The 27,290-nt window shown below is 62.5% G+C and overlaps 2 protein-coding genes across 8 annotated transcripts in view; one reads left to right on the forward strand and one right to left on the reverse strand.

The window, feature by feature from the left end:
- On the reverse strand, positions 1–27,100 carry ALS2CL (ALS2 C-terminal like). 5 transcript variants are annotated; one of them, XR_007149048.1, is made up of 26 exons: positions 23,058–26,982; positions 22,132–22,324; positions 21,766–21,831; positions 21,118–21,283; positions 20,450–20,581; positions 19,771–19,890; positions 18,516–18,574; positions 18,311–18,377; positions 17,679–17,875; positions 16,573–16,638; positions 16,040–16,138; positions 15,776–15,937; positions 14,937–15,048; positions 13,760–13,837; positions 12,773–12,903; positions 11,409–11,582; positions 11,140–11,236; positions 10,780–10,937; positions 10,192–10,260; positions 9,146–9,319; positions 7,901–7,943; positions 7,417–7,478; positions 7,159–7,308; positions 6,755–6,851; positions 4,430–6,358; positions 1–1,672 (listed from the first exon to the last, which is right to left on the reverse strand). XR_007149048.1 is itself a non-coding variant. In XM_047844671.1 (26 exons), exons 2-26 carry the CDS (start codon positions 23,158–23,160, stop codon positions 6,278–6,280), a joined length of 2,856 nt encoding a protein of 951 aa, XP_047700627.1. In that variant the 5' UTR covers positions 23,161–23,183; positions 27,013–27,100; the 3' UTR covers positions 1–6,277. The 5 variants fall into 5 exon arrangements, 1 of the variants encoding a protein (XP_047700627.1); XR_007149046.1 differs by having other exon boundaries at positions 3,303–6,358; XR_007149047.1 differs by having other exon boundaries at positions 2,273–6,358.
- The window catches only part of TMIE (transmembrane inner ear), a 21,400-nt gene continuing 13,570 nt past the window's right edge, over positions 19,461–27,290 (forward strand). The window contains exons 1-2 of one of the 3 annotated variants that reach the window (XM_047844713.1): positions 19,461–19,542; positions 19,716–19,838. The gene's annotated coding sequence lies outside the window, so the exon portion shown is untranslated. Of the gene's footprint in view, positions 19,543–19,715; positions 19,839–20,564; positions 20,604–27,290 lie in introns of those variants that run through there. The other 2 variants (XM_047844715.1, XM_047844721.1) reach the window with 2 other exon arrangements.

The following is a 27,290-nucleotide window of genomic DNA, read 5'->3' on the forward strand; positions in this document are numbered from 1 at the left end:
TGCAATGAGAAAAAACTTTTTTTTTTAAATGAAGCATATAAAAGTGTTTTTAATTAAATGATGAATAGTGGATAATGGCGAAAGGACTGTTCCGTTCATCTGTTGTCACATTAAAAAGACACCCCCAAACCGTGGCTTGAAACACCAGCGCTGTTTGGTTCTCTCATGAATCTGGGGCCCACTGGCTAGGCCAGGCAGCTGTTGTTTGTAGGGGGGTCTCCTAAGGTTCCAGTGAGAGGGCGGCCAAGGCTGCAGTCACCCCAGAAGTGTTCTCATTCACGTGCTCAGGGTCTGGGCTGGGAGACCCAAACAACCAGATCCCCGATGAGCTGGCTCCACTGGGCGTCCACCTCTCTCTCTGTCTGCTGTCCCCACACGGTCTCCCCACATGGCCGCTCAGGGTGGCAGACTTCTCTCTCTGTGGTGAAATGCTCCCAGCATGGATGTCCAGGGGAACTGGCAGAGGCCACGTGAGCTTCTGGATCCCAGCCTCACAAGGCTGGTGGCCTCTGTCCCACTGCATCGTCAAAGGCCAAGGTTTAAGGGCAGGGGTTTTTGCCTCCGCATCTCGATGGGAAGAGGGAGAAAGAACTGGTGGGTGTTTGACAACCATCATGGGGACAGAGGACAACATCGTAGGAGGGTGAAAATCGGGAAATGTGGGAAAAGGCCCCCACGGGTTTTGCAAGGCTTTCTCACCTTGGGTTTGCCTGACTTCTCCTTGATTCGGTTCCCAGTTCTCCACATTCTGGGAAAGCCGGGCCCTTCCCCACTTCCCGGCCTCTGTCCCTGCCTTTCCTTCTGCCAGGCGTGCCAACCCCCCGCCTGGCAAATTCATCCCTCGAGTTCCAGTTCCACGGTGCCATCTGCCAGGACGCAGCCCTCCCTTCCTGCCCTGACCACGAAGACTGTGAGTGCCTCCAGGGCTCCTTCTCCTGCAGCGAGCAGGACCCCACGCAGGACGGGACACAAAGAGCCGCCCAATCACCGATGCCCCCCTTCCTCGGAGGCAACGGCAAGGTTCAGTGTGCAAGCACAGGGTTGGTCTCAGCTCAGAGGCTGGCACCTGCGTTTATCCCTGAGGATGCCTGGGGCCTGGGACTGACCCTTGGCCACACCCGAATGAAATGCACGAACTCGTGATTAAGAGGGTCCTACACTGGTGTCAGAGACAGACCAGAGGCTGCCGGTAAACAGCCTGTCTGCACCATTTACAGAGCGGGCACCAACTGATGGGCTTTTTTGGGTTTTGAGAGAGAGAGAACATGTGTGAGTGGGGGAGAGGGGCAGAGGGAGGGAGACAATCTTAACCAGGCTCCACACCCAGTGTGGACCCGACGCAGGGCTCAGGCCCTATGACCCTGGGGTCACAACCCAAGCTCGTATCAAGAGTCAGATGCTCAAGCGACTGAGCCACCCAGGCGCCCCCACCAACTGACAGTTTGCACCTGGTTCCTCTTACGTTCTTTTGGTTCCTGAAACTGAGCCTGGTGCGGCCGTATGACCAGCAGGGTGTAGAAGGTCCCTTTGGATGAAGCAGTGGCCCCGAGACCTGGGTCTCAGGGAGGTCCCGTGTGCATTGCTGGTCCCCTGCTCTCTTCTCCCACCACTCGTCTCCTGAGGACTGCAGATGTGGGGGGTGGCAGGGGAGCGCTTGCCTCCGAAGGCAGGCCTGGAAGTGACAGTTGGAAGACTGGGTAAGACGAGCAGGACTGCTAGCCCTTCCCCACACACAGACCCAGGCCCCTCCCCGACCCGGGCATAGCCGCCCCAGCTCAGGACACACAGAGGAAGAGCCTCGATGCTGCCCTGGGCAGACCAGCCTCTGCAGGTCCTTTCCAGCCAGCAGAGCAAGGGAAGGGGTCACTGTCCCCAGGGAAAATCCAGGGCAGGACTCATCTGTCCCCAGCCACCAGCAGCCTTCACCCAAGGGTACTCCAAGCGCTCTGGCTAACTCTGTGTCCCCCCCCACCCCTGCACTGCCCAGCAAGCGTCACAGGACTGCTTGGCCCGGGGGTGAGGGGGGCAGCTGAATACTCCCTTAGACCCCCCTTCCCCTTCACAGCCTCTCCCTGTTCTCTGCCCCCGGGGTTCTGATTTGCTGATGAGTCAGGGCTGAGAGATCTCCTGTTTGGCAAACCTCAGATGTGAATTTCAGATAGATACGAGGCTTCAAACCCTCCTTACCAACCCCCGCCCCTGGCGCCGGGGGAGAGAGCCCAGACACCGGCGGGCCGCTCCCCAACACAGGGGACCAGCGGGTCTTACTTACTTCCACCGGTTTGGAGTCCCAGCCACGCTCAATGAATGTTTCTGTTTAAAACCGCAACAGGACGCTGCAGGGGCCGGGCCGTAGCCCCCAGCCTCAGGTGGGTCATGAATACTGTACTTAGTGACTCCAGCCCCGTTCTGCAAACTGAGCCCTTCTCTCTAGCGGCACCAGCACCACATCTGGAAGGGGTCGCTGCCCGGGCACCTTCACGGCGCCAGACCCCCAGCCTCACCTCTTGCCCACTCTTCCCTTCCTTCCCCGGATGGCAGAACAGTGGTCTTGCAAAGTGAGGGTTCTTAGAGACAGCAAACAAGACCCAGTCTGGGGAGGGACTGGGCCACGGTCAAGGCCTTGGCAGCCTGGCCCCCACCCCTGGTTCCGGCCCACAGCAAGAGTCAAAGCCAGAGCTCACGTCCACACAACCCTGGGCGAGGCCAGCCAGTAAAGTCCTGACCTGGACCAGGACCCTGAACTGACCTGAACCTGACATTTCCTCTCACTCTAACCTTAACTTGAACTCCAACCTTGACCCTTATTCTAATCTGACACTGACCTTGCTTCTGACCTTAACCCTAACCCCTGACACTGACCTTGACTCTAACCCTGAACTTACCCCTTCCCCAGTGGCCACAGGAGGGCAGTCCCTGCCCCTCACTGGTCCCATGGTGGGTGGCCATCCCTCTGGGAGAGACGACAGCTGAGGCCACGAGGCTCACTTAGTTCCCCGCTCAGGGAGGGCTGGCCTCCCTTCAGCATTGCTAAGGCTTCTCCAGCAGCCCCACGCCCCTCTGGCTGCCCCCCACACTCTCCCTCCAGCCTTGTCCAAGGCTGCAGTGGGCAAGGGGTTTGTCTGGGCCGTGCCCTGGTCCCAGCACCCTTGGGGGCGATCAGAATAGAGGCCTAGTCAGAACTGGCATCCCTCTAAGATGCCTGGCAGCTCCCATTCTCAGTAGCTGTGGACTCGGCTTCTCCCGCTTCCTCTACTCCCTGTCATTGGTCCCTTTCTGGGAGGACAGCTGGCCCTTCTCACCTGAAGAGGGCGGGGGCCTTGTTGGCCACGTCCCAGATTGTAGCCTGTGCAGGGAACGGGGCTGGCATCCAAGAGGCCCCTGGTGAGGCTCGCTGACTGAGGGAGGGAGGCGGGGGGCTTCGTGGGGCCCCTCTGTGCCCTGACCGATCACCAGCCACAACTGGTCAACAGGTGTAACCTGGCCGCCTCGTGACACTTCCTGCTGTGGGAGCGCAACACCCGCAACAGATTAGCGCCCGGAGACAACCTGCTGGACCGGCCACATTGCTGCCGGGTGTGGTGCCCCGGGGACAGGAACCTGAGCCCCAAACAGAGAGGGCGTTGCCTTTTCCCCCCTTTCTCTGAGGGTTTGGCAACAACTTCCCGGCTGCTCCTGGCCTGAGCGTGGCCAGCCCTCCGTTCCACGTGGGTCCCTGCCTGTGCTGGTCACACCCGAGGGGCTTCTGTTTTCACAGATGCCACCCCGGCCAGTCTTGAATGCGGACCCGGCCCGGGGCTGGGGTCCTTCACAGTCCAACCTTTCCCAAATCCACCCGTTTCCACCCTCACGCTCACTGCCATCGCTGCCGGCCCAGGGAGAGGCGGAGGGCGTTGCTGCGCCTGGAGATCGAGGGCGGGGGAGCAGGCACCCACCGTCAGGCACCAGTAACACGACTGGGCCAGGGAGCGGGCCCTGGAGCGGGGCCGGGGGGCTCATTCCTTGGGACATGAGGGCCTCACGTGAGCTGGGCCTGTGAGGACGGAGCAGCTGGGACCCAGGGGACCGGAGGAGGGCGCGTGTGGGGCACAGAACGACGAGGGGCGGGAGCTGGAGAGCAGGCGGGGAGGAAGGGAAATGCGGGTGCAGGAAGCAGGAGTTGAGGGGCACCATGGGAGGCCGCATGTAGGCCCAGGGCTGCCGTGGAAGGGAGGGGGAGGTCAGGCTGTGACTCCAACGCGTCTGCTCACTGAGAGGTCATTTAATCTCTCGGGTGTCTCTCTCTCAGCCCCAAACCCAGGCCCCCGGGGACAGGGCTGGTGCGGCCCCGTGCAGCCTGTCAGAAAGCCGCCTGCAGGTGTCAAGGAACGGGGCCCCCTTGGGCTCGCAGCTCTCCGGCACAGGGGACCATGAGGTCCTGGTGGCCAACCTGACCTCCCGAGACGTAGGACCCTGCAGCCAAAGGGGCTCCCGCAGCAGCTGGGAGAGGTCCTCGCTGGGGTCCCCGCAGGTGACCCGTCTCCATCAGCCTCCCGAGGCGCCCACGAGGCAGGCGGGCTGCCCGGTTCCAAGCGTCTCTTCTGCGAATGCAGCACTGACCTCGGCTGGCAATGTCCTCACTGTCTCGGGTTTTGGCTGCCACAGCGCGGCCGCCCTCGGCCGCTCCCGTCCCTGCCCAGAGGCTCCAGCTCCGCTGGTACTGGGCAAGGCCCGGCCACAGGGCGGGTGGAGGGGTCCTGGTGAATCGGAGCTACAGTGAGAGTTCTCGGATCCTGACGGAGGCCGGGTGGTGTGGGGGGCTGGAGGGAGCTTGGGGGGGCAGCCTCTGGGGTGAGGCTGCAGGCGTCCTACCACTCAGGGCCGCCTTGAGGCAAGCGTGTTCTACTCGTCAAGGGACAAGAAGGAGCTGGTCACCGTTGAGAGGATTAAATAGCAGTGGCAGCGTCCTGGGTAAGCTCGAAGGCCCATGGCATCCGGATATCCTCACTCTTCCTGCCCTCCATCCTCTCAGGGTCTGTGGGTGCCCCCAGCCACCACCAGCCCCCCACCCTGAGACTCCTGGGGGGCTTCCGCCTGGGGCTCAGGAGTGGCTGGGCTTTCTGAGAGCCTCCCTCACGGGCCTCGAGGTCAGTGCTCATTTCCGGAGAGCACACCTGGAGCCAAGGACGGTGACCTGAGTTGCTCACGATCCAGGGCACGGTGGCAGGGCGGCTGTGGCGGCCGGGCCCAGCTCTCCCTCCAGGGCTACATCCCTGCATAAATCCACCCTCTCCCCATGCTTCGCCCCTGGACTTCTTCAGATCAGTCACCCCGCCTATTGTCACACGTCTCCTGTGACAGGGCAGGGGGGGGCCCCGCAGGTCACCAGGTGGAAGCCCCTCGATGTGGGGAGAAGAAACCGAGGCCAGGCAGGGGTGAGGCTGCCCCAAGACGGAGCTCCCGTGTCTCTCAGTCCCACATGGAAACCATTGTGGGAACAAAGTCCTCCCCTCCCCAAGGCCCCTGAGACCCCCTGTCCTCCCCCTGCACCTGCAGGGTCTTGAGCCTGGACAGAGCACAGATGGCCCCATGCCACTGCTGTCCCCCTGCACACGGGCCCGTGGGCTGCAGGCGTGTGGCTCTTAGGACCTTGCTGGAGGCCACCCAGCAGGTCAGGGTGGACTGGGGTTTGTCCAGCCCCGCAGCCCAGAGAGACCAGCTCAGTCCCGGGGCAGAGTCGGAAACAAGGCAGGACCCTAGGAGGCCACCCCTGGACAAAAGGCCTCATGAAAAGCGGCCTCACTAGCAACGTAGAGCCTCTGACCAGGAAACAGGGAACACCACCGACGATGATGTGAGAATCTCAGCCCGGCAGCCTAAAAAGTCAAACTTCCAGAAGGACTCCGGGATCCAGCAAGACGGGCGGAAGGCCCGTCACAGACCATCTAGTCCGCTGGTAAACAGACGGCGACGCCGAGGCCCCGCGAGGTCTGTGTGGGAGCCAGGCTCGGGCAGCAAAAAGGCCGGTGAGCCGCTGCAGGTCAGGGAGGTCATCCAACACCGACCTAGGGGCAGGGCGAGGGGGAGGGGGAGCCCCCGGCTCCGGGCCCACGCGTGTCACCCTCGCCCTCGGCCCACTGCAGGCAGCAGCAGCGTCTCCCTGGAAGAAACTAACTGCCCCTCCCCTCCGGGAACCGCCTCCAGGGGCCCCTCCTGTCCTCTGCTCTGTGGGCGACGAGGGCCAGGCTGGACCATGGCGGCCCCTCTCAGCTCTGCGGTCGGCCCGGGAGCAGCCGGGCTACCAGGGCCGTCTGGAGTCCCCGCGGCCGGGAAAGCGGTGCAGCCTCATATCTTCCTTCTGGATGTGCTCGTAACAGGACTGGCGGGAAAGAGGCGAGGCTGAGGGGGAAGCTGGCCTGCCGGCCCCCAGCCCCACACAAACACGGCCCAACACCAGGGAGCACAGCCGCCTCCCGGGCCGGGAGCACCACGTCTCCAGCTCAGCCCCCAGCCACAGTCTGCAAGGAAGTGGGGCCTCCCTCTCCCGGTCCGCTCAGGGATGCAGCCTGGAACATGCCCAGGGTCCCGGGGCCCCAGGGGTGGGGTGAACTGCGGGGCCTCCCCGCCCTCAACAAGGGCAGGCCCGGAGGCTCGGTGAGGCCCGCCCCGCAGAAGCACACACGAGCAGTGAATTTGGGTTCATCCCCACTATGCACTTGGGTCTGTCCCACCGACCAGGGTATTTTGGCCCCAGTCCACCACCTCTGTCCCTCACCTCCAGGGCCGTGAGTAAGAAGTCATACAGGCCTCCCGTGTGGATGGGGTCCATCATGTCACGGATCAGGTGGATCTCGGCTCCCAGGTGCTGGATTCTGGAGGCATCCACCCCCGCAGTGAGAGGGAGAAGGGGCCCATCAGGGGCAGGCACCACACGGCTGGGCAAGGAGCCCTGGCCTGGGTGGCTGGACACCTGGGAGGTGGTCCCCGCTCTGCTCCCCATCCGGGACCCGAGGCGGGCCTCTCTGGGCCTCCGCCTCCCGCTTTGTACCAAGAAAAGCTGTGCTCAGAAACCCTGATGTTGAAGGCTTCAGCCTGTGTCCTGGCTGGGGGCCGGGCAGGGTGGGAAGGGATCGTCCTGCAGCCCCCCCACCCCAGCTCCCGGCCTGGCCCGGGGCTCACCGGGCACGTGACACCACGTAGATGAGCAGCGGCAGCAGGTCGTCCATGGGCAGCTTGTGCTCCTGGCCCAGCACCCGCGACACCGTGGCCTCAATTTCCCCGTATGTCCTCTCCAGCACCTCCAGCTTCTCGCGGGGGTCCACCGTGGTGCTGCGGCAGGGTAGTGGGCTCCAGATTGAGGCCCCCGGGTTCAGTCCCCACCAGGGGCCCCATCACTCCCGCCTCTGGTCCCCCACCCTCCCCAGGGCGCAGACTCACATGATCTTCTGCAGACACTCAGTGGCTGACAGGAAGCACTTGTCCCTGACCAGGGAGAGTCTCTGCATGGTGGGGGGCGGGGAGCGCGGGTTGGATGAGGCCACGGTCCGCCCCCCAGCTCCGTCCCTCTGGCCCTCCGGGGCTGGAGCTCTTGCCGCCCACTTTCCCCATCACTGGCTCCAGCACAGCCCCGCCCAGAAGCTCGAGTGACCCAGGGTAAGTCACAGCTCCACCATGAGCCTCAGTCTACTCAACTGTGAAGTGGGATAAATGGTCTCCAGGCGGTTGGGGGGACCAAAATGGATAGAGAAGATAATTATTCCAATAGCCGATAGTCACTGGGTCCCTATGGGTACCTATTTCGGTGGCCCCCGGACCCAAGGGCTTGTTGAAACACAAAGAGGCCTGAGCAAACCGTGGGGGGCCCAGCTCAGGGTTCAGGCCTCCCCCCTACCTGGGGCAGCTAACGGACCCACCTTCTCACCTGATTGGTTGTCAGCGTGAGGTCCTTGAGGGGCCACAGGTGCCTGAAATTAAACAAGTATGACACAGAGCCTCTGCCAGGAGGAGGGGGCAGGGTCTGAGGTCAGAGGGCAACCCCCCCATATACCGTGTCCCGTAGCAGGACTGAGCGCAGGGAAGGGGTCCGCAATGGCACCTTGGAGCTCCCGCATGGAGACCAAGGCAAGGGAGGCTGGGACAGATCCCTGGAGAAGACGGCCCCCCCAAAACTTGGATAGGGGTGAGGGGCAGCGCTGTGGGCCAAGGGACCCTATGAGCGAAGTCCCAGGGGTTGGGCCAGACAGAGAATGACAGCAGAAGAGACTGTTCTGGAGGCTCGGTGAGCCAGTGCAGGCTGGTGAACAGGGAGGGATGTGGGTGCCATGCAGTGCAGCACAGGGCAAGGACTTGGGGAAACAATGGAGCAGGGAGGCCAGCATGGAGGAAGCAGCACAGAGGCAGCAGCAAGAGTTGGGGAGGAAGGAAGCTTGGGAAGCGGTTGGCAACCAGGTGTCTGGGCTGGTGACCAGTCAGATGCAGGAGACATTCACGATGAAAGGGGAAACAGGGTTTTGGAGGGGGTGGGTGGGAAACACCATCGCGGTGTGACAAGGGAGACCAGGTGTGGAAGGAGAGGTCCCATGCCCCCCATTGGGCAGGCGGTCACTCATAGTATCGACGGATGAGAAGGGGCACTGAGGGTAGAAGGGACCTGCTCCCAGAACAGTCCTCAGTTTCCCCTTGAGGATCTCCCTTCCCCCCACTCTCAGTCCAGCTGCTGGGAGCAGGACGCCTGCCCCAGCCCCAGTGGCAGATATTGAGGCAGGCTGGCCGCTGTGGGCCACAGCCAGCATTTAGGGGCAGGCTCCAGACCCCAGCCAAGCCAGTGAGGGACAGCTCCCGGCTGGAGCTGGGAAGGGGACACCAGCTCCCTGGGGCACAGTGCGGGGACTGAGCTGGTAGAGTATAAACCTTGAATGGCTGGTACCCTGTGTTTCACCATAAATGGGAGCCAGAGATACATCAAGAGACGGTGCTTCCCTTCACCGTGAGGTTAAGTAGCTAGATCCAGCCACACCTGAAACCCGCCACACCAGCATAATCCTAGAACTTCATGGGCACTCGAGCCAATTACCACCACCCCCTTTTTTGCTAGACAATTTCAACTGCATTTCGTATCCTGTGTTCATGGGGGCCCTGGCAAACATGGCAAGGAGGGAAGGCTTACTTCTGCACGTCCAGGAACTCAAGCAGCTTGGTGTCGGGGAAGAGGCTCAGGTGGGCAATGCCCTGGCTGTAGAGACCGTCCTCCGTCTCATGGAGAAGCAGGTAGAGCGTGAAGAGCTCCGAGTAGAAGCTGGGCAGTATAAGGGGCAGCACCAATCCGTGCACCTGCACGTCCCTGAGTGAAAGTGGCCAGGACAGGTTGGGGCCAGCAGGGTGGGAGCCTAGGGGGTAGGGACCACTACTTGGGCTGCCCCTCAAAGAGCCCACAGAGCCCCTTGTCCCCCGACAAAGTGTCCCCGCCCCCTCCATTCTCTAGAAAGCCCTTCCTAAGTCTGTTCTTGGTCATCCCCTCATTCGGTTGAAATCTGGGGCCTCCTGATTCTCTCATTTGACTCACAACCAAAATGGCAAGTGGGGTGGGATCTGATCCCCATTTGACTGAAAGCAAAACCCGGGCCCTGGACAGACAAGGGACTTGCAGCAAAGCACTCAGCCGTCATTCCAGGCTAGTCCAGTTCTGCTGCCTGGTTTTCTAGGCTTCCTAGGATTCCAGAGGGGAAGTTCTACCCAACGTCTAGCCCCGTTTCCCACGCATCCTGCAGTACAGTGACAGGCGTCCCTGATCAGGATCTCTAGGCCTGAAACCTAAAGGCAGAACGGGAAGGTGTGGTCTTGGGGGACTAGGGAGACAGGCTTAATGACGAAACTCCCACTCTGCACGACCTCGGGCTCAGCCCCTGCCAGGCCTGTCTCCCCATCTGTGTGCAGGGAGGAGGGTGCCCGGGGCAGCTGCTCACCCCCTGCACACCCGAGAGATGAGCCTGGGATGGCACGTCCCGAACAAAGATGCATTTGATGCATTGTGGCGGGGCCTCCTCCCAGGTCGCTCAAGGAGCAGAGGTCGTGGGTCATTCTGATCTTTGTGGTCAATGAACAATGCGTGGTCGATAGCATGAGCCCGAGATTTCCCCAGAAGCCCCCCCTCCCCCTATCCTCCGAAGGAGGCTCCAGAGGCTTCCCTGGACCTAGCCCCAGGGGAGCAATCACCTTGTCTCTGTATCTTCGTCTTCCTCTGGAGCCTGGCCCTTGCGCTGTAAGGCCACCTGCAGCAGACCCCTGCAAACCAACGAGAGGGAGAGCTGGGCTGCCACCTCCCACGGAACCCGAGTCCCCAAAGGACAGGGCAGCGGGCTCTGCATCCGCCCCCACCACCAGAGCCGTGGAGCATGAGGCCCAGAGCCCCGGCTCCCAAGCCTCTGCAGTTAGGAAGCTGGGAATACAGGGCGTCAGCCTGACAGCGCTGGAACCCCACAAGAGAAGGAACTACAGCATCTAGGGCCCCCATCTGTGACGTTAGATGGGGTCTGAGTCCAGAGTCAGGCTCAGCCTGCAGGGGGCTGGAGCTCCCCTGGGGTCAGGGGTCAGCTCAGGGCCCGTCGAGGCTCCGACTCTGGCTCCAGGAAGTCCGTGCTATAATCTCCCTGCCTTCTAACCCCTTTGCTCGGCCTCCGGCTCTTTCTCAATCCAGAGGCACCGTTCCTGCCCAGGGGGCTAGGCAGAGCACCTGACATCCGGGAAGAGCAGAGCTCTACCTCTACAGGGCTGTGGCTGTCCCCAACAGGCCACCGAGCTCACCTGTAGGCGGCCCAGAGTTCCCGGGCATGCTGCTTCACCTCCTCCTGGGCCAGCGCCTGCAGGTGCTTGTTGGCCCCGATGCCGGCATACGTGGCCTGGAAGGTCAGCATCAGCGTCCGGAGCAGCTTTCCCAGGGGGTGCAGCGAGTTGCTCAGAGCCTGGCAGGTGCAAAGGCAACAAAGAGGTGACCGGGGCCAGGGGCTGGAGCCCCGACAAGACTCCCAAGACTGCTCCCGTTTCACAGATGAGAACACTGAGGCCCCCTGAGCAGAAAGGGTCCCCGGGCTGGCCCCTCAGGCCAGCACCAGGGGCAGTGAGGAGGCCCCCTCCCCACAGGCCCCCCTGCCCGAGGGCCCTCACCTTCCTGAGGCACTGCCGCAGGGCTCTGGGCTCCCGGTGCTGCAGCAGCTCGTCCAGGACGTCTTCCATTCTGCCCGCGCGGTCCTCGGGCTGGGTCCTGGGGCACCGCGCACACACATCTCTCACCCACACCTGGGTCCTGGCCTGCCCCCTCCAGGAAGCCTTCCTCCCCAGCCCACGCGGGAGTCCCACAGACCCCCAACCCCGGCCCTCCGGATGCCCCGCTGGGCACACGCGTGCCTACACTCACGCACACGCCCGCGCCTCACCTCTCGCAGCACAGGTACTCCTGGGACTTGCGAAGCTCCCTCGAGTTCTGCACGTGGAAGCCCAGCAGGGCCTCCTGCAAGTCCCCAGGGCAGCCGGCGCTAACGAAGTCCCGGAAGGGGCCGTAGACGCCCTGCCAGCGGCTCTCCGCGGGGAAGGCGCCCACACCTAGCTGCCTGTGATGGAGGTGGCGGAGGGTGGGAGGCAGGGATTGGAGCTGCGGTGGGCAGGACCCCGTCCGGGCCCTCAGGGAGAGGGGGATGTCCCACCTGGCCTAGAGTCGGAGCCCAGGAACAGGGGGGCGGACTGGGAGGGCTGACCTCCAAGGCTCCAGGGAAAGAAAGGAGAGGCAGAGAGAGGGACAGAAAGAATCTGCTCCCCAGTGGAGAAGAGAGAAAGGGACACACAGGGCCCTGGAAAGGAGACAGAAAGATCTGAAGAGCTGGAGGCCAAGTCCAGACAGCAAGGTCTGGCCCTAAGAGCTAACGGGCCCAAAGTCCAGGATCCCCCTGCCTTGAGACCCCGCTCTCCCTCCCACCCCACCTGGTTCCTTCCTGAGCTCGGTCTTATCTCGGCCAACGGGCCCGGGGGTCTGGCTGCATGTGCCCCGTGGAGCGCTGCACTCCCACATCACGCTCACAGATTTGCCTACACCTGCACCCCACCCAGGCTTGGTCAGGCCTCTGGGGTTTGCTGTCTACTCCCAGGTCCTGCTGTCAGGGAGAAGAAGCAAGCAAAGAGGAAGGGTCTAGTAATCAACTCTTCTCCCCACCCCCCCCACATCTGAAATGCTGTGATCCGTACCTTGACAGACACAGCAAGAGTCGCCACTTGAACTACGGTTCCCCAAGGAAGAACTCTGTCTCCATGGGAAGAAGTCTATCCTCTTCTCAAATACCCCATGAGAGTGACAATAAGTCCACTTAGCAAGTTTCCTTCTTCACCTTGGCTACCAGGGAACTCAGAGCCAGGTTCATGCTCAGCCAAAACCACTGTGAGGCCTATTTGTATGTTTCTTTCCTTGAAGTCCAACTCGCACTTTTATTTTCCATTTTATTCTTGTCTACGTGTGTTATTTCACAAACTGTCTTGTACCCTTCCCAGAAAAAAAGCAGGGTGGAAGCAAAGCCTGTGCCTAATATTTTTCTCCGGTTTTGTGGTGTACGAAGTTAGGCCATAGCCCTTGATTCCAAGAGTCTCTGACTTGAGGGCTGTGTGACCTGGGCCCTCGGAACTGAATAAAGAATGAAGAGAATGTACAGAAAAGGCCCTCTGACGAGACCTGAGTCCTTGGGGTGGAAACAGACACACACAGACACACCCAGTCAGGCTCCAGAATGCACGGGCCGGGCGGCCAGGCTCTTACCTCTTACGGGTGCCACTTGGTTCTGGCGGGAGGGCGGCCGTGTCCAGCAGGCCCTGGGTATGCAGCCCTCCTCCTGGCCCGCTGCCAAAAGAGCCCTCCAGGGTGAAGCCATTGGGGAAGGTGACCTTGCCCTGCAGCCAGGGAAGGAGACAAGGTCTGTCCGTCCAGCTGCCTTCCCATCCAATCATGACAGGCCTCCTGCTTGTCCATCCTGGGTCACAGAGGCTAGCCTCTGGTGGGTGGCCTTCCCACCATCCGTTCACTCTGCCCCACCCTGAGGGCCTCCTAATCCCCTCACCTTAGAAGCCCTGACCTAGAGCCGTGCCAACGGCCCAAAGGGTCACCTCAGGTGGGAGACTGGCAGGGAGAGAGAAAGGGACTCTCAGGTCACAGCAGGAGAGCCACTACTGTGGGACTTGGTGGCGGGGGAGAGGGGGAGGAGGTAAGTCCAGAAGTAGGAAGAGGCCTCGGCAAGGCCTGAGGGCCTGCTGGCCCTGGGAGGGACAGTCCCTTCCTCATGAGTGTCCCATTCATAGCACTCGGGGCCCACCCATTAGATGCCTTAGTGCCCTCCAGTCACCAGGAGACTGAAACAGCCCCACATTCCCAAAGGCCCAAGCAGGGACCCAACTGCCTTCTGCTGGGTCAGCCCAGGCAGGAATATTCTGAAGGACACTAACTCCAAGGCGCCAATGCTGGTGGAGGGGGTGGATTCCCAACGAGGGGCCTGTAGGGAGACACGGCCAGGCCGCCAGCACCCTGTGCACCAAGGCAAACCCACCTGTCCCCTCTTGACTCTGACCAGGGTTCGAAGTCCACTTCCACGGCAGGGGGTCACTGTGCCCACCCTCTGGACGCAGTGGACATGGGAGAGGCACCTCCCTACCTTCACCCACCGCCCACACCCTCAGCCCTGGGTCCAAGTGGGGAGATTACAGGCTCCAGCCAAGGCTTGACCAGGAGGGGATAGGTCTCAGTGGCCCTCACCTTCCCCACAAGGGTCAGGTCCCTGGTGAAGGTGCCCTCATACAAGGAGTCGTCTTCAGAGAGGAGGATCCCTGGGCCCTAGGGAAGGAAGCCGGAGAGAGTCAAAGCAGTCAGTTAGGAAGGGCCAGGAGATGGGGCCCGGGGAGGGGCCAGCAGGAGGAGAGGAGGCAGGCGTCAACCCGGGTCCTGAGCCCTGTCACACCTCCCAGGACCGTGCCTAGGTGGGATGCCAGCCCTTGGCCTGCTAAGCCCTGAGCACCCGTTCCATGGACCTCATCCCTGGGTTATCCTGAATGACTCCCTGGGACCTGGCTCCTCCTTTCCAGTGGCTTCTCTCAGCAGGCCTCCTGGGTGACCTCCCTTCCCCACCCACAGTTCAAGAAGCCCTGGGCTTCTCCTCACCCATCCCCACTTCCCTATCACTGACCCAGGGGGCACAGTGGAACCAACCAGGCTTCCTTGTGGCATTGGCCGCCAGGGAGCTCAGAGCCAAACAGGATCCAATTTGTGTCCTATCTGAATCTATTTTGTGTCCATTCTTATCTTATTGTCCCCTTCCCACATCGTCAATCCTTCCCACATAAACAAATGCACAAGCCATAATAACAGTAACAGTCACCAGGCCAGACATGGAGCAGGGCACCTGGCAGGGTGTGAGTGAGGCAGGAGGCAAGGGCTGGTGTGCCCGGGCTCAGGAGACCTGGTGACACTAGGCAGGTCCTCTGACTTCTCTGAGCCTCACATCTGTCAGTCATACACTGGGGACGATGACATGATCTGCGGGACTACGGGGAGGATCCCACGAGATCGTGCTGGGAGGCTGAACCCAGAGCTGGGTATCCAGTTAGGAGTCTATCAATGTCAGTTGCAGTGACTGTTGGCATCATCCTCACCATGCACTTCATTCTTGCTGATTCCACTGTGCTTACAGTAAGTAGTTAACCTGAGGTGCTGATGGGGAAACCAAGACGGGAGGGGCAGGGACTCGGCCAAGGCCAGGGTAAGTGGCAGGTAGAATCCTGCTGAGGTCCTGTCTCCCTCTAGCACCTAGGAACCCAGCTTCCGCCCCATCCAGCGCCGCCCAGCCTCTGCTTAGCATCCGGACCCTCAGAGCCGGGGGTTCAGCCTCAGTGCAGGGAAAGGGTGGCTCAGGATACACGCGGGTCACCCCACTCACCACCATCTTGTCCGCCTGGAAGGTGCCCTGGTAGCAGACACCTGCCTGGGTGACCATGACCCCTGGGCCATGGCGCTGGTCAGCCTGCCACATGCCAATATAGCGCTCACCCCTGGGGGAGGAGCCAGAGTTGGATCAGAGTCGTTCCTGGGCACTTTTAAGCTGGCAGGGCTGGGGTCAGGGGGTGAGGGTGGTGAGCGGGTAAGGAGCAGCGATATCGCCTGAATCTACTCAACTCAGACATGGGGCAAGTGAGGTCAGGACCTCCAAGAGAAACAGAAAATGGGGGAGGGAGGGAGCCTGCCTGCGGGGCGGGGTGGGGGGGGGTATCCTGGCAGTCTTCCTGGGGCGAGGTGGCAGGAAGGGTGATGGAATGCAGAGTCATGGAGGTAGGAGCCTACAACAGGTACAAGGGGACAGTCAGTGGTCTAGGAGGCTGGTCTAGGAGGGGCACGCAGGCAGCACGGCAGGGGTGAGGTCAGAGAGATAGGCAAGCCTCAAATACAAGGCCAAGGACCCCGGGCTTCCTCTCACAGCCCAGAGGGCCTGGACGGGCTGTGATCCCTACACGGGACTAGACTGGGGGGTCAGAAAGTCCTCCTGGACAGCGCGAGGAGGGGCCAGTCTGGGAGGCTCCTTAATCAAGGAGGTCAGGGCTCCCTCATCCTGAGCCTCAGCAACAACCAAGGCCACGGAAAGGAAGTGAGTGACTTCAGAGAGACTCTGAGGGGGCAAACGGACGGGACGCACTGACCACAGGACCCACGCCCTGCTCAGTCTGGTGTGTGGGGGTCTCCTGAGCCCCCTGACCCTGCGGGGGGCGGCCGTGGAACGCTCACCTGTCACCATCCTCCTCGATGCCGTAGCCGCTCTTCTGGCCCCTCTCCCAGTGGCCCGTGTACTTGCAGGGCTGCGGGGCCTGTGGGGGGCTCTCAAGGACCCCGAATCCGTGCCGCAGGCCCGCCTGGAAGTAGCCTTTGTACACCTCGTCAGTGCTGTACCTGCAGAGGGTCACCAACAGCTGGCCCTGCCTCCCGGAGCTCGGCCCAGGGGACGTGCCCGCCCCAAGAGCCCCCCTTGCCATGGCGCCGAGGGTCACTTACTCACAGATGCCGTAGCCACACATGCTGCCTTCCCACCAGTGGCACTTGTAACAGTCAAACTTGTCCTCGGAGGCCTGGGGCACCAGGCGGATGCCGAAGCTGTCAGTGTGGGTGCGTGGGGGGGGGGGGGGGGGGCGGTCAGCACCAGGCTACCACCTTGACCAGGACACCCCGTGACACCCCTCCCTGCCACCAGAAGCGTCCCCGCCTCCAAGGGGCCTTCTCAGACAATGAGGAGAATCGCCCAGGTGCTCAGCCGTCTTTTCTTCCCAAGGGCCACTCTGAGGACGCCTCCCCCTGTCCCGCCCCCCTGTGCATCCCGGGAGCACCTTCCGGTCCTGACCACTCCTTCCATGACCCACCCCTCCTCGGGGCTTTGGTTTCCCGAAGCGCAATAAGGGGACCTGGACCAAATGGCCTTAAGTTCCTGCTTGAGGTTCGGGGATTTAGGATGGGGCCAGGCTGGTGACGGTGGCGGGGGTGAAAACCACTCCCCCGCCCGCCACATTCTCCCGCATCAGCCCCAGCCTTACCCGTGCTCCAGGCCCTGGCAAAAATTCCCCACGTGATTCCGGCCATCTGGCCACTTCAGGGTGCCCCTGGAAGACAGTTGAAGGGCACACACATCAGGCCCACTCGACCCGAACTTCAAACGCACACAGCCCCCAGCTGACCTCCACCACAGACCCTCTCAGAGCCCTAGCTCCCCCCAGACTGGTATTCCCTGCCCCCACCCAGCCCTTCTCTCTGAGCTCCATGACCCGCAGGGGGCTCTCGGTCCTTCTCGACTCCTGGCACAACTAGCCCAGCAGCCTCAGGCACACTCACCACACCCCACAGGGAAAGCTCTGGAAACATCCAGGTTCCCTTTTTCCCTTGACCAACAGGAAGCTCAGAGCTGAACTGCAAGCTTAAGTCAAGCGCTAGCCAGTGGCTTCTAGCATCCTCCTCCCCTCTTCTGACACGGCATTGTTTTTTCTGTTTTTTTGTTGTTGTTGTTCATTTGCTTCCTCAAGTCCTTTCTGGAAGCAGGCAAGGTATCAGAAACTAACGTGCTTATGAGCATAACCTTGGCAAGTCCCTTCTGCTTTCGGGGCCCTGGCTTTTCCAGCTGGAACATAGGGGGGGGCCACAGGGTCTTGAAAAGCCCACCTCCCTGTGACTGAAGCCAGACTCACGCTATAACCTGCCCTGAGGCCTTGGGTAGGTCATGCCAGCCTCTGGGCCTCCAGAACGGGTGATGACACTCGCCCAGGGGGGTCTTGTAAGGGCTGGGGGAGGCCAGGTATCTGCAAACCATTTCCCCCACCAGACGGTGCTACGTGAATATGAGCATTATTCTCCCCCCGCTTCCCGAGAACAGTCACTGCAGCCCTGCAGGCCAGCCGCCTGAAGCCTGTCCCACGCCTTCTGGGGTCATCACCCTCACCGAGACTCTACATGGCACAGACCTACTATGGGCCAGGTCCTGTCCAATAGAGCTTAAGAGAGACCGGGGGACAAACAGGCTTGACCAACTGATTCGGAGTAACAGCCTTTGGTTCGTGCCCTCGGGTGATTAGGTCCATGTGGGTCCCATCTGTCCTCAGACTCCCACAACGACCCCTGCCTCGCTCGGCCCGGAGCTCCGGTCACTCACTTGCCATGGGGCCTGCCCCGGCACCACTCGCCCTCGTAGGTGGCCTGGCAGAGCCGACCCTCGGCGCGGAAGGTGTATGCCACGCAGCGGCAGGTGGGGGGCTCGGGGGACTCCAGGCCCGCCCCCAGCATGGGGAAGTCCTTCTTCCCCCGCAGGGCCTGGCACACAGCCTGAGTCACCTTCCACTGCCAGACCATCTGGTGGGGACAGGGGAAACACAGGATAGGTCACTGCTGTGGAGGCAGCCCCTCTAGGAAGCTCCAGATAGTACCCCCGCCACGCCCCTCCCCTTCTGTTCTGTCGTCTGGGGGAAAAGCCAACTAACGGCTCCATGCTGCTCCCTAGGCCCTGCATCAGACCTCGTGTGCGGTTTCGGTGCCTGCCGGGGGAGCCAGACAGAGCCGCGGGGCAGGCACCCGCAAAGCCCCAATCCCGGCTTCACAGGGCCAAGTACCCTGTTCTCCACGGCGCTCTGAGGCCCGACCCGGGCTGACCGCCGACTCGCTGTGGCCATGGTCCCAGAGCCTCCGGGGGGGGGGGGGGTACACCTGTGCCCTCCCCCTGCCCTCCTGCTGCCTTCCCTCACTCCTCTGGCCCCACCCCACCCCGATTCACAACCCACCCACACTCACCCGGCCCTGGGGGTCCTTGGAGCAAAAGGAGAGCTCTTCCTCAGGTGTGAGGAGATCAAACGTGCACCTAGACAGATGGAGGTGACGAGTAGGCCCCAGCTCCGTTCCGGAGGGTGTTCCAGGAGGCCCAAGCCCTGGGGTGCGGGCGGTGTCAGGTGGGTGGAGGGAGAGAAGGCCTGGGGTGTGATTGGAGGGGGCCGCTCACCCGTCCTGCCCAGGATCCACCCACACCAGCTTCAGATCAAAGGTGTGGACGCTGTGGCCCTGGAAGGAGATGGGGCACTGGTGTCACCCAGGGCCCAGACCAGACGCTCCCCTCCTGCTCTGGGCCAGTCGTGCTCCAGGCACCAACCTGCTGCCACGCGGCCGGGCATCCCCAGGCTACTCAGTCCGGCTCGCCCAGCCTGCTCCCCATCTCCCTTCCCATCCAAGGGCCTGGCTGGGAACCCTGGAGCAGCCCCTCCCTCGCCTCCGGCTCCATCCATGACCCTGTGCTGCTCCTTCTATCTGGAACGCCATCCCTGCTCGGAGAGTTGACCCACGCCCCTTCCTCTACAAGATTGCATGCAGCGACCTCCTGCCTGACCTAGGTCACTGCCTCACCGCCGCAGGGGGAGGAGGCACCAGGCCCAGGCCCGAAGGGCAGGAGGAGTGTGCCAGACACAGGCAGGGACAAGAGTGGGCCTGGTACAGGACATGCAAAGGTCCAGAGGTAGGAAAGGGCACAGAGCATTGAAGTATCTCATCGGTGTACCTGGGGCACAGAGTGGAGAGGAGCTCAAAGTGAACCAGATTTCAGGAGATACAGGTTTAGACAGGGCAAGTAGCAGCCCCCCCCTCCCCCCAGGCCTCGGCCTCCCAGTCTGCAGGGGAGCCCCAGCCTGGCATTCTGAGGGGACAGAGAAGACAGCGCTATGGCTATCACAAGGGCCATATGACTTCAAGGGTGGGGGATACTACAGGCCAGGAAACAATCCCAAACCCGAGCCCTGGCTCCCCCCTGACTTCTGCAACGTCCAGAGCCCAGGCCCTGGTTCTACACAGTACTTTTTTCTAGAAGCCTCATGTGTGCCCGGATCCATCCAGCCCTCCTCAGTCACCAAGGGCCACCCCTGACCTCCCATCTGGGGCTCCCCTCCTAAGTAAGGAAGAGAAAGAACCAAGAGTTGTCCGGCACCTGCTGAAGACCAACTCACTCACAAGTGTCCCGTTTTCCAGATGAGGAAACCGAGGTACAGATGGTTAGCAGCGATGGCAGCCGGGACTGAGATGCGCTTCGCGCGGCCTTGCCCGATAGCTCACCCTGCTCCAGGGATGGCGGGGCCTGCCGCCCCCCACCCCCAGCAATGACTGCCTCTCGGCCCCCATCACCTCCCCAAGTTCTCGCCCCCCACTCCTTTCTCAGCCAGGCCCCCGACCCCCGCTGCGGCCCCAGGACCTCTGGTCAGCCCCACCCCAACCTGCAGCAAGACCAGGGCATCATCGAAGAGCAGCACGCGCTCCGCCCGTAGCGGGGTGACCGTCACAGGTATGTCCTGGCTGTCTTGCAGGAGTCTGCGAGCAGGGGTGCAGAGCACATCCTGGGGAGGAGGGCGGGGAGGCACAGGGCTCAGGCGCCCCTGTCCCCCACTCTAACCATCTCCCGGAGGCCCCCAGCTCTGTGACGACAGTGGGGCTCCAAGGTCTGGAGGGGGTGGGGGCAGCAAACTTGTCTCAGAGCTTCGCTTTGAGGCCCGTCCCACCTCGAGCCACTGCCCCCGCCGAGCCCCCCACAACACTCACCGGGGCTCTGCGGTCCCTGCCTCTCGCTGGCGATTCTTGTTCCCTTTCTCTGTTCCCCTAATTCTCTACACTGGGTCCCAGGCCTGCCACACCCTCTCAGGGCACAGGGGGCTCCCCCGCCGACCCCGGTAGGGGCAGTGCGTGCCACAGTGGGTGGTTTCATGAGGACGTGATCGCCGGGTGGCGTCTCAGGACAGAGTCAGTTCTGACTGCTTTTCCCCAGAGCCGGTTCACGGCCTGGCCCAGGAGGCACTCAGCAAGTGCCTGAGGACGGCTAGACACACGGACCTCACAGCCACCTGGCCCCTGCCTGATAAGAGTCCCCTTTCCTGACCCGCCCTGAGGCCTCAAACTCACTCTCAGCCGGCTGCTCAGGGCGTGCCAGAGGGCCTGCGTGGTGGTGGCCTGGTCCAGCGCCTGCCTCATGAAGGACTCTAGGTTCCCAAAGAGGGTGGCCGCGTGCACCACCAGCTCCCGAGTGGGGTGACGCTGCAAGGACACAGAGCAGCTGGTGAGTGGGGGACGGGGGTGGGGGGGGGCCTGTCAGAACCTTCCGCCACCCTGTGATGGTTGCCCCGGCCCTGGCCTGGCCCCAGCTGGTCAGAAGGTTTGGATCTAAGCCAAAGTTTGTCCTTTTCTCCCTGCCAGCCCTTCCTTGAGGGAGAGGCCAGCATGAAGGTGCTTCCAGAGGACCACTGGGTGACACACCCCCCCCCCCCCGCAAAGCTGGACCTGGGCCAGGTGTCCGCACACCCAGTACATGATTCTCCATCTGCTTCCCGGGTCTCTGCTGGCTCCACTACAGCAGGGCCATGTACCTCAGACATGCCAGGGCAAGGCCATGTCCCTGCGAACCCCCCAGAACAGGGCCACGTCCCCAAAAGCATGGCTGTGTCTTTCTCAAGCCAGGGTTCCTGAGTCAGATGGGTCTCCTGAGCCAGGACCGTTCCTCTCCTCCCCTGGCGTCCCTACAAGTGACAGGCCTATTGAGCAGCACCTGGTCGCCCGACCTCCCTGCTACCTACCTCCCCAATGGTGTCCCCGAGGCTCAGCAGGAGGAGCACATACTGCTGCACGTGATGGGCGAGCGGCTGGCGGAGCGCCTGGACCAGCGTTGTGCCCACGGAGGCCTCTGAGCTCACGCCCGACAGGAGATGCCGCAGCGCCTTCCGCTGGCCCCGCCAGTACTCGCTGAGTGGAGGAAGGGCCACACGCCGCCTTCATCCCCCTCCTACGTTCTGTCCCTGCCACCATCCCCCACCCAAACCCAGCTAATGCCCCCAGGTCTCAGGAGCAGTCCCAGACCCCAAACCGCTCTCATATCACACGAACATGGTCGCCTGATTGGAGGAGATTCAACGACAATATCTCGGGGTGAAGGGATCATCGAGGACAACCATCCACCCTGAACAGGACGGCCCCTCCTTCCCCTTCCCAGGGTCGGCCTTGGCTAGTGGATATCTGGATTTGGCTCACAGCCTCCATAGACTTCCCCCCCCCGCCTTCCGGTGTGGATCAGCGTGGAATTGTTAGAACCAGGAGTGTTCGGGATGAGTCATGGGCTGTGACACGGGCTGCTGTGGCCATGGGACTTCCCCAGCCTTCCCTCCCGGACACCCCCACCGACTCAGAGCCCCCACCCCACCCCCATCCCCGCAGCACCCTGTGCTCACCTCCTCTTCTTTGCTGCCTTCTGAAAGGCCTGCACCACCACGCAGCTAGTGTAGGCTTCGATGTACCTACAGACAGCACAGGAGACACCCTGCAGGCCCAGCCCACGGCCTCAGACCCAAGCCCCTGCCCTTCCGGGGTCCTCGGACCCCACTCACCGAGTCCCCGCAGCCCTGGCCCAACCAGGTAATTCTAACTCAGTCTTTCCTCCCTGGGAGGCCCCAAGGCTCAGGTCTGGGGTGTCTGTGATTGTGCCAGGCTAAGGCCCCAGGCCCTGAGGCTGACCCACCCCAGACCGAACCCAAACCTAAACCTGACCCGGGGAGCCCTAGGCCCAGGGCGATCCCCCGCCTTCCTCGCCGCCGTACTCTACGTGCACCCGTAGAACGCGGTCGGCGCCGCACAACAACAGCAGGGATTCCAGCCCGACGGAGTCCTGGTGGCACAGCCTCCTCCTCAGCGAGTGCAGGCTCTCCTCCGTCACCTCCCAGAGCTGCTGGGAGCTCCTGTGTAGCTGCTGCAACAGCCGCAGGCACTCTCTGCCCTGGGGGTCCGAGGGCTCTGGAGGAGGGGGGGCGGGGCAACCACGCTGTGAGGGGGCGGGGCCTCTCCGCCTCGAGGGGAGGGGCCCCCACAGCCCAGGAGCCTCGGCCAGGGTTCTGCATCCTCCTCGGGGTCTTTGGCTCTGGATAGGAAGCTGATGTGGCCCCCTGGAACTCAGCAGGGACAGGCAGCCGGAGAGCCGGGCAGCACCCTTGAGGAGTAAGTGGGGCACATGTCCACCCCCCCACTGAGCAGGGACACCACGTACACTAACTCCCCCGAGTCTCTGGACTTCCTGGGGTCTGGGATGCAGGGTCTGTAAGGTCCTATGGTCCCCTCCCTCTCACAGATGAGTGGACAGAGCCCCTCAGTGGAAGGCACCTGACCAAGGTCACTTCACAAGTGAGACCCAAACTGGAAGTAAAAACTCAGCATCCTGCTTTCCAGCCGTGCCCTGGGTGAGAGCAGGCTGAGAATCCAGGCAGAGCATCAGGCCTGTGCCCTGGAAGAGGTGGGACTTTGACTCTATGTACAGCTGAGTCTGGGCTAGGGGTCCGTGGCCTGGCCCCTTGGGGTCCCTTTGAGAAGGGAGCAGCCAGCGACCAGAGGCGGAGCCCCAGTCCCGTGTGTCCCCACTCCCGTCTGAGGCTGAGCAGGCTGTGCGTGCCACGAACAGTCTAACGAGCTAGGTCCCGGGGTCCCAGGATGGTTCCTGCGTCCCCCGCCCTCCCACTGCAGAGCTGAGACTCACCAGCCGTGAGCAGGGGCTGGAGGACGAGGCTGTTGATGCGGGCGAGGGTGGAGGAGAAGACCTCCTCCAGCCGCAGCAGGGCCTCCTCCTCAGGGCTGCACATGGCCAGAATGCTGGACTCGGGGCCTGCGAATGGGGCACAGACCAGAGAGAGGGCGCCAGGGAGAGCACGGTCAGTGCCACGCTCTCAGCCCACGTGCCCGGGACTGCCCACAACAGAACGGAGTGGTGAGCCTGGGGCCGCCTCAGAGGGGAACGCCCAGACCAACCACTGACCCCTGCCCTGCTCTGCACCTGGGCCCAGCAGAGGGGACCTGATGGAGAGGCAGTGAGGGTTCAGAACTGCCTAGGGAAACACCTCTTTTTAGCCCAAAAGGCAGGTGCTCCTCAAGCCCAGTTCTGGCCTGCTCATTCCCCTGCTCAAACATCCACCATGGCTCCCGAGGTTCAGAGTAATATCTAGTGGTGCTCTGACCTAGCTCCCCCTCCACAGAGTCTCTGGAAACAAGGACACACTGTCAGAGGAACCCAGCTTTTTTCTCAAGGCCATGGCTCAGGCCATGCAGATGGACACAGTGAGAGCAAAGGATCATGGGCACAGTGAGAGCAAAGGATCATGGGTACAGTGAGAGCAAAGGATCACGGGCATGAGGGCCCAGGCTCTGCGCGTGGCCCACCAAGAGTGGCCTACGTGGCCAGTGGAGGAGTTATGGAGGATCTCAGGGCAAGGGAGCGTGGTAGGACCCAACATCAGACTTGGGGAGATGGATGTGGTGACAGCTGGAGAGGAGACAGGGCCCAGCAGTGGCAGAGTGAGGTCAGCAGGGGTGAGAGCCAGACCCTCCGTGCCCCTCAACCTGGCTGACCCTGCTGTGCCCAGAGCAAAGAGGTAGGGGTTGTGGGGGCGGGCAGGTGGGCTTGAGTCTTTGGACTCCCCACCATGGAGTGAGGAACGCACCAAGCAGGCAGAGATCCCCTGAGAATGTGGCTTTCTGACGAGAGGGAGGGTCAGCAAGGGGCCTGGGCTCCAACCCACCCCCACAGCCAGGCCGCAGCCTCCAAACAGACACAGCGCTCTCCCACCAGAGCCAGGTGTCCTCACCGAGCAAACTTCATCTGCCCGAAGGACCAGACCACACATCTCAGGGTCTCTTAGCCTGAGACCCTCAGACTGCCTGTCCCTGGCTCTGACACTCAGAGGCTCTGCCGTAAGCTGACCTAGGTGGGGTGGGAGATATCATCGGGATCGCCGGAATGGGCAGGTGACACAGGTGGAGCCCCAGCGCCCTTTCCAGGCCCCTGACAAAACCTACAACTCCCAGGGAACAGGCTCTGGGGCAGCAGGGCGGGTGTCTCAGAACTCTGGCCAAGGGCCCAGGCCCCGGCATTCCTGCCCCACCTTTCCTGCTGCTGCTGCTTCAGGAGGGCGAGGCCTTGGGAGGGACCGACAGGAAGGGGAAGCGGCCAGCTGCCCAGCTGTGGCCTGCTCTGTGGGCCCCTGTGGCAGCCCCAGTACCTCCCCCCACCCCACCTGGGGCAGAGGGACAGGTGGCTCCACGTCAACTCAGGCAGATCCACAGAGCCCAGCTGAGGGGCCAGGGGTACAGCAAGTGGGGCCCGCCCCCCCCCGACCCTCCCCCATAGCTCCAGAAACTGACAGAAGGGAAAGGCCCTTTGGGGGGTGGGGGTGACCTTTCCATCCTCAGTTGGCAGCCAGTCAGTAGGGGGTGTGAACTGAGAGGTGAGGACACTGGCTAAATAAAGGTGGAGGAAGAAGGTGCAGCCAGGACAGGAGGTGTGGACTAGGAACCAGATCAGGGCGAGTGGGGACCTGCAGTCAGTAGCTCGAGGCCGAGGGGCCCTGAACACCAGGCATCCCCCACACTCACACTGACCTGGGGTCCACCCCAGCCACGTTGCACCCCAGATAGAGCTCTCTGCCCCTCTCCACCTCAGGCGTCCCCCGCCCTTCGCTGGGGGGCTGGCAGCTACCCTTACCCTGGACCCATGGCCCATACCTCAGCTGCTCCCACAGGACCCCCTGCCAACCCCCTACCCACTGCTCAGTCCTGGCCATGCTTGTCCAGAGCCCTGCTCCCCTCTGGGCTTCAGTCACCTCCTCTGTGAAATAGGGGTGCGTTTAGATCAGAGCTTTCAAACTATGTGAGTCCTCCTTAGAAATGATAAACTGGTGTGGGGAGTTGCTCTGGGTGCAGAGACCTGGTCCTCAGCCTCCTTCACCGCTCAAAGCAGCCTAGGGACCCTCGGGATGAGTCTTACAGACCCAGACTGGCATTTACTCCAGGACCCTTCCAGATCTGTGGCTCCAAAGGGACGTCTACCTCTAAGGAACTGAGGTACACTGCTCAGAGAAAAGGCCAGAAGTTAAGCATGGCTGGCGAGGCAGTGGTGGGGAAGGCTGCGGCTGAGGTTGGGGATCTGGTCTGGTGGTGCCCAGGGTCCCCACTCCCCGGCTAGAGAGCTTGGGCCTTCATCCTGGAGGCAACCAAGAGAGTGAGAGCAGGGAGCAGACCACGCACGAGTATGCAGGAGTGTGTGTGTTTGGGGGTAGGGGGAGGTGCTGAGCCATAACGTGAGAGGGACCCAGCAGGAGTAACCCCTGCTCAAACCCTTCACACCCCTAACCCACCGGGCTCTGGTCACGAGTATGGCCTCCATACCCTCTCCCTCCACCCAGTTCTAAAGTTCCTTAGTGTTAGGCTGCACATGAAGTACCTATGGAGAAACTGAGGCCGAGGAAGGCAAGAGAGGGGCTGAGACGCTATCTGTAGAGCATGTCTGTAGAGCATGTGCAGGGCTCAGACCCAGGCCTCTGGCTGCCGGTCCTGCCAGGTCACCTGAGTGAGGTGGTTCAGAAAGGCTGGGCGACTTGCCTCAGGGCACACAGCAAGTTCCCAGCAGGACCCAGCCTCCTACCTCCTCAGGCAGCCTTGGTGCTCACTGTGGGGCAGGGTGAGGACAGAACTGGCTAGTCTTGGCGTGCCCAGGTGAGTCAGCTGCCCTTCCCCTGTCGATCTAACCAGCCGCCAGACCTGCTGTCTCCCCTGCATTCCTGGCCTCTCTCCACGCCTGGTCGCTCTCAGGCAGGGTCACCGAAGCCTCCCTTGCCCTCTCCAAGACCTGGCCCCCCCGGGCCCCTCAGGCCCCTAGGCCACACCCTGTCATGGCACCCACTCTGGTATTTCCTGGTGTGGACAAGCAAGGAAGTTTTGCTTGCTCTGGACGTCTTTTTCCTGGGCTGCCCCAGAGTCCCCTAAAACAGCCCAGTGGTAGACACAGGACAGAGGAACTGCCCCAGGGTGGGGGTGCTCAACTGTCACAGCTGACCCCTCAGTCTCCACTTTGGCTTCTCCCCCCAGCACTCCTTCTTGGGCTCTCCATGCCTCTAAGCTTCTTGTCCTATACGCCCCCACCCCCAACCCTTCTCAGTCTCTGACAGCTTCCCTGCCCCTCCCTGCCTGGCACACGCACAGTCACTGGAGTTTCCCAAACATGGGATCCTGTCCCAGCCACCAGGCATTGCCCATGCCGGTCTCACTGCAGGCGTCACCTCCTCCTGGCAGTCTCTCAGGCTGGATGGGGTCCGGGGGCGGCCCTCGCACCCCAGCCCGGGACCGATCCCCTGCGCGGTGCACGAACCCCGGGCGCTATCTCTGCGCTGCCCGTAAATCCGAGCAGGGTAACCGCGGGGCAGGGAGAACGAGGCTGAAAGGCCGAAGGGCCCTGGCACGGGGCGGGGAATGGGGAACGGGGCCGGTGCCTTGGGACAAACTCAGACGGCCCCCATGTGAGCGCCGCCTGGGACCGAGGAGCCGTGGAGGGACGGCGACGCGGCGGCCCGAGGGGGCGCTAGGCGAAAGTCCCACCTGGAGTGAGGGGCAAGCGGGAGCACAGGAGCCCGCCCACAGACGCGCGACCTCCGCCCCGCCCTTACCTGCGCGGTGCCGGTGCCCAGAGCGGGGAGCGTCGCCGCGGCCGCTGGCTCCCCGCTGCCCGCACGCCGCCCCCTCCCCGCTGCCCCGGAGCCCGCCACGCCCACTGCCCCGCCCCTCGCCACGCCCCCACCGCCGGCCCCGCCCACCCCGGGTTGTTGCTCGAGGAAGCTGGGGCGTGAGCCGACCGACCCGCCTAGCGATCTACGCGACCCCCGCACCCCCGCCCGAGGTCTAGTCCTGAGGCCTTCCCTGGAGACCTCCGGGTCCGAAGGCTTCT

The sequence above is a fragment of the Prionailurus viverrinus genome, chromosome A2, assembly GCF_022837055.1.
Source record: "Prionailurus viverrinus isolate Anna chromosome A2, UM_Priviv_1.0, whole genome shotgun sequence".
NCBI lineage: Eukaryota > Metazoa > Chordata > Mammalia > Carnivora > Felidae > Prionailurus > Prionailurus viverrinus.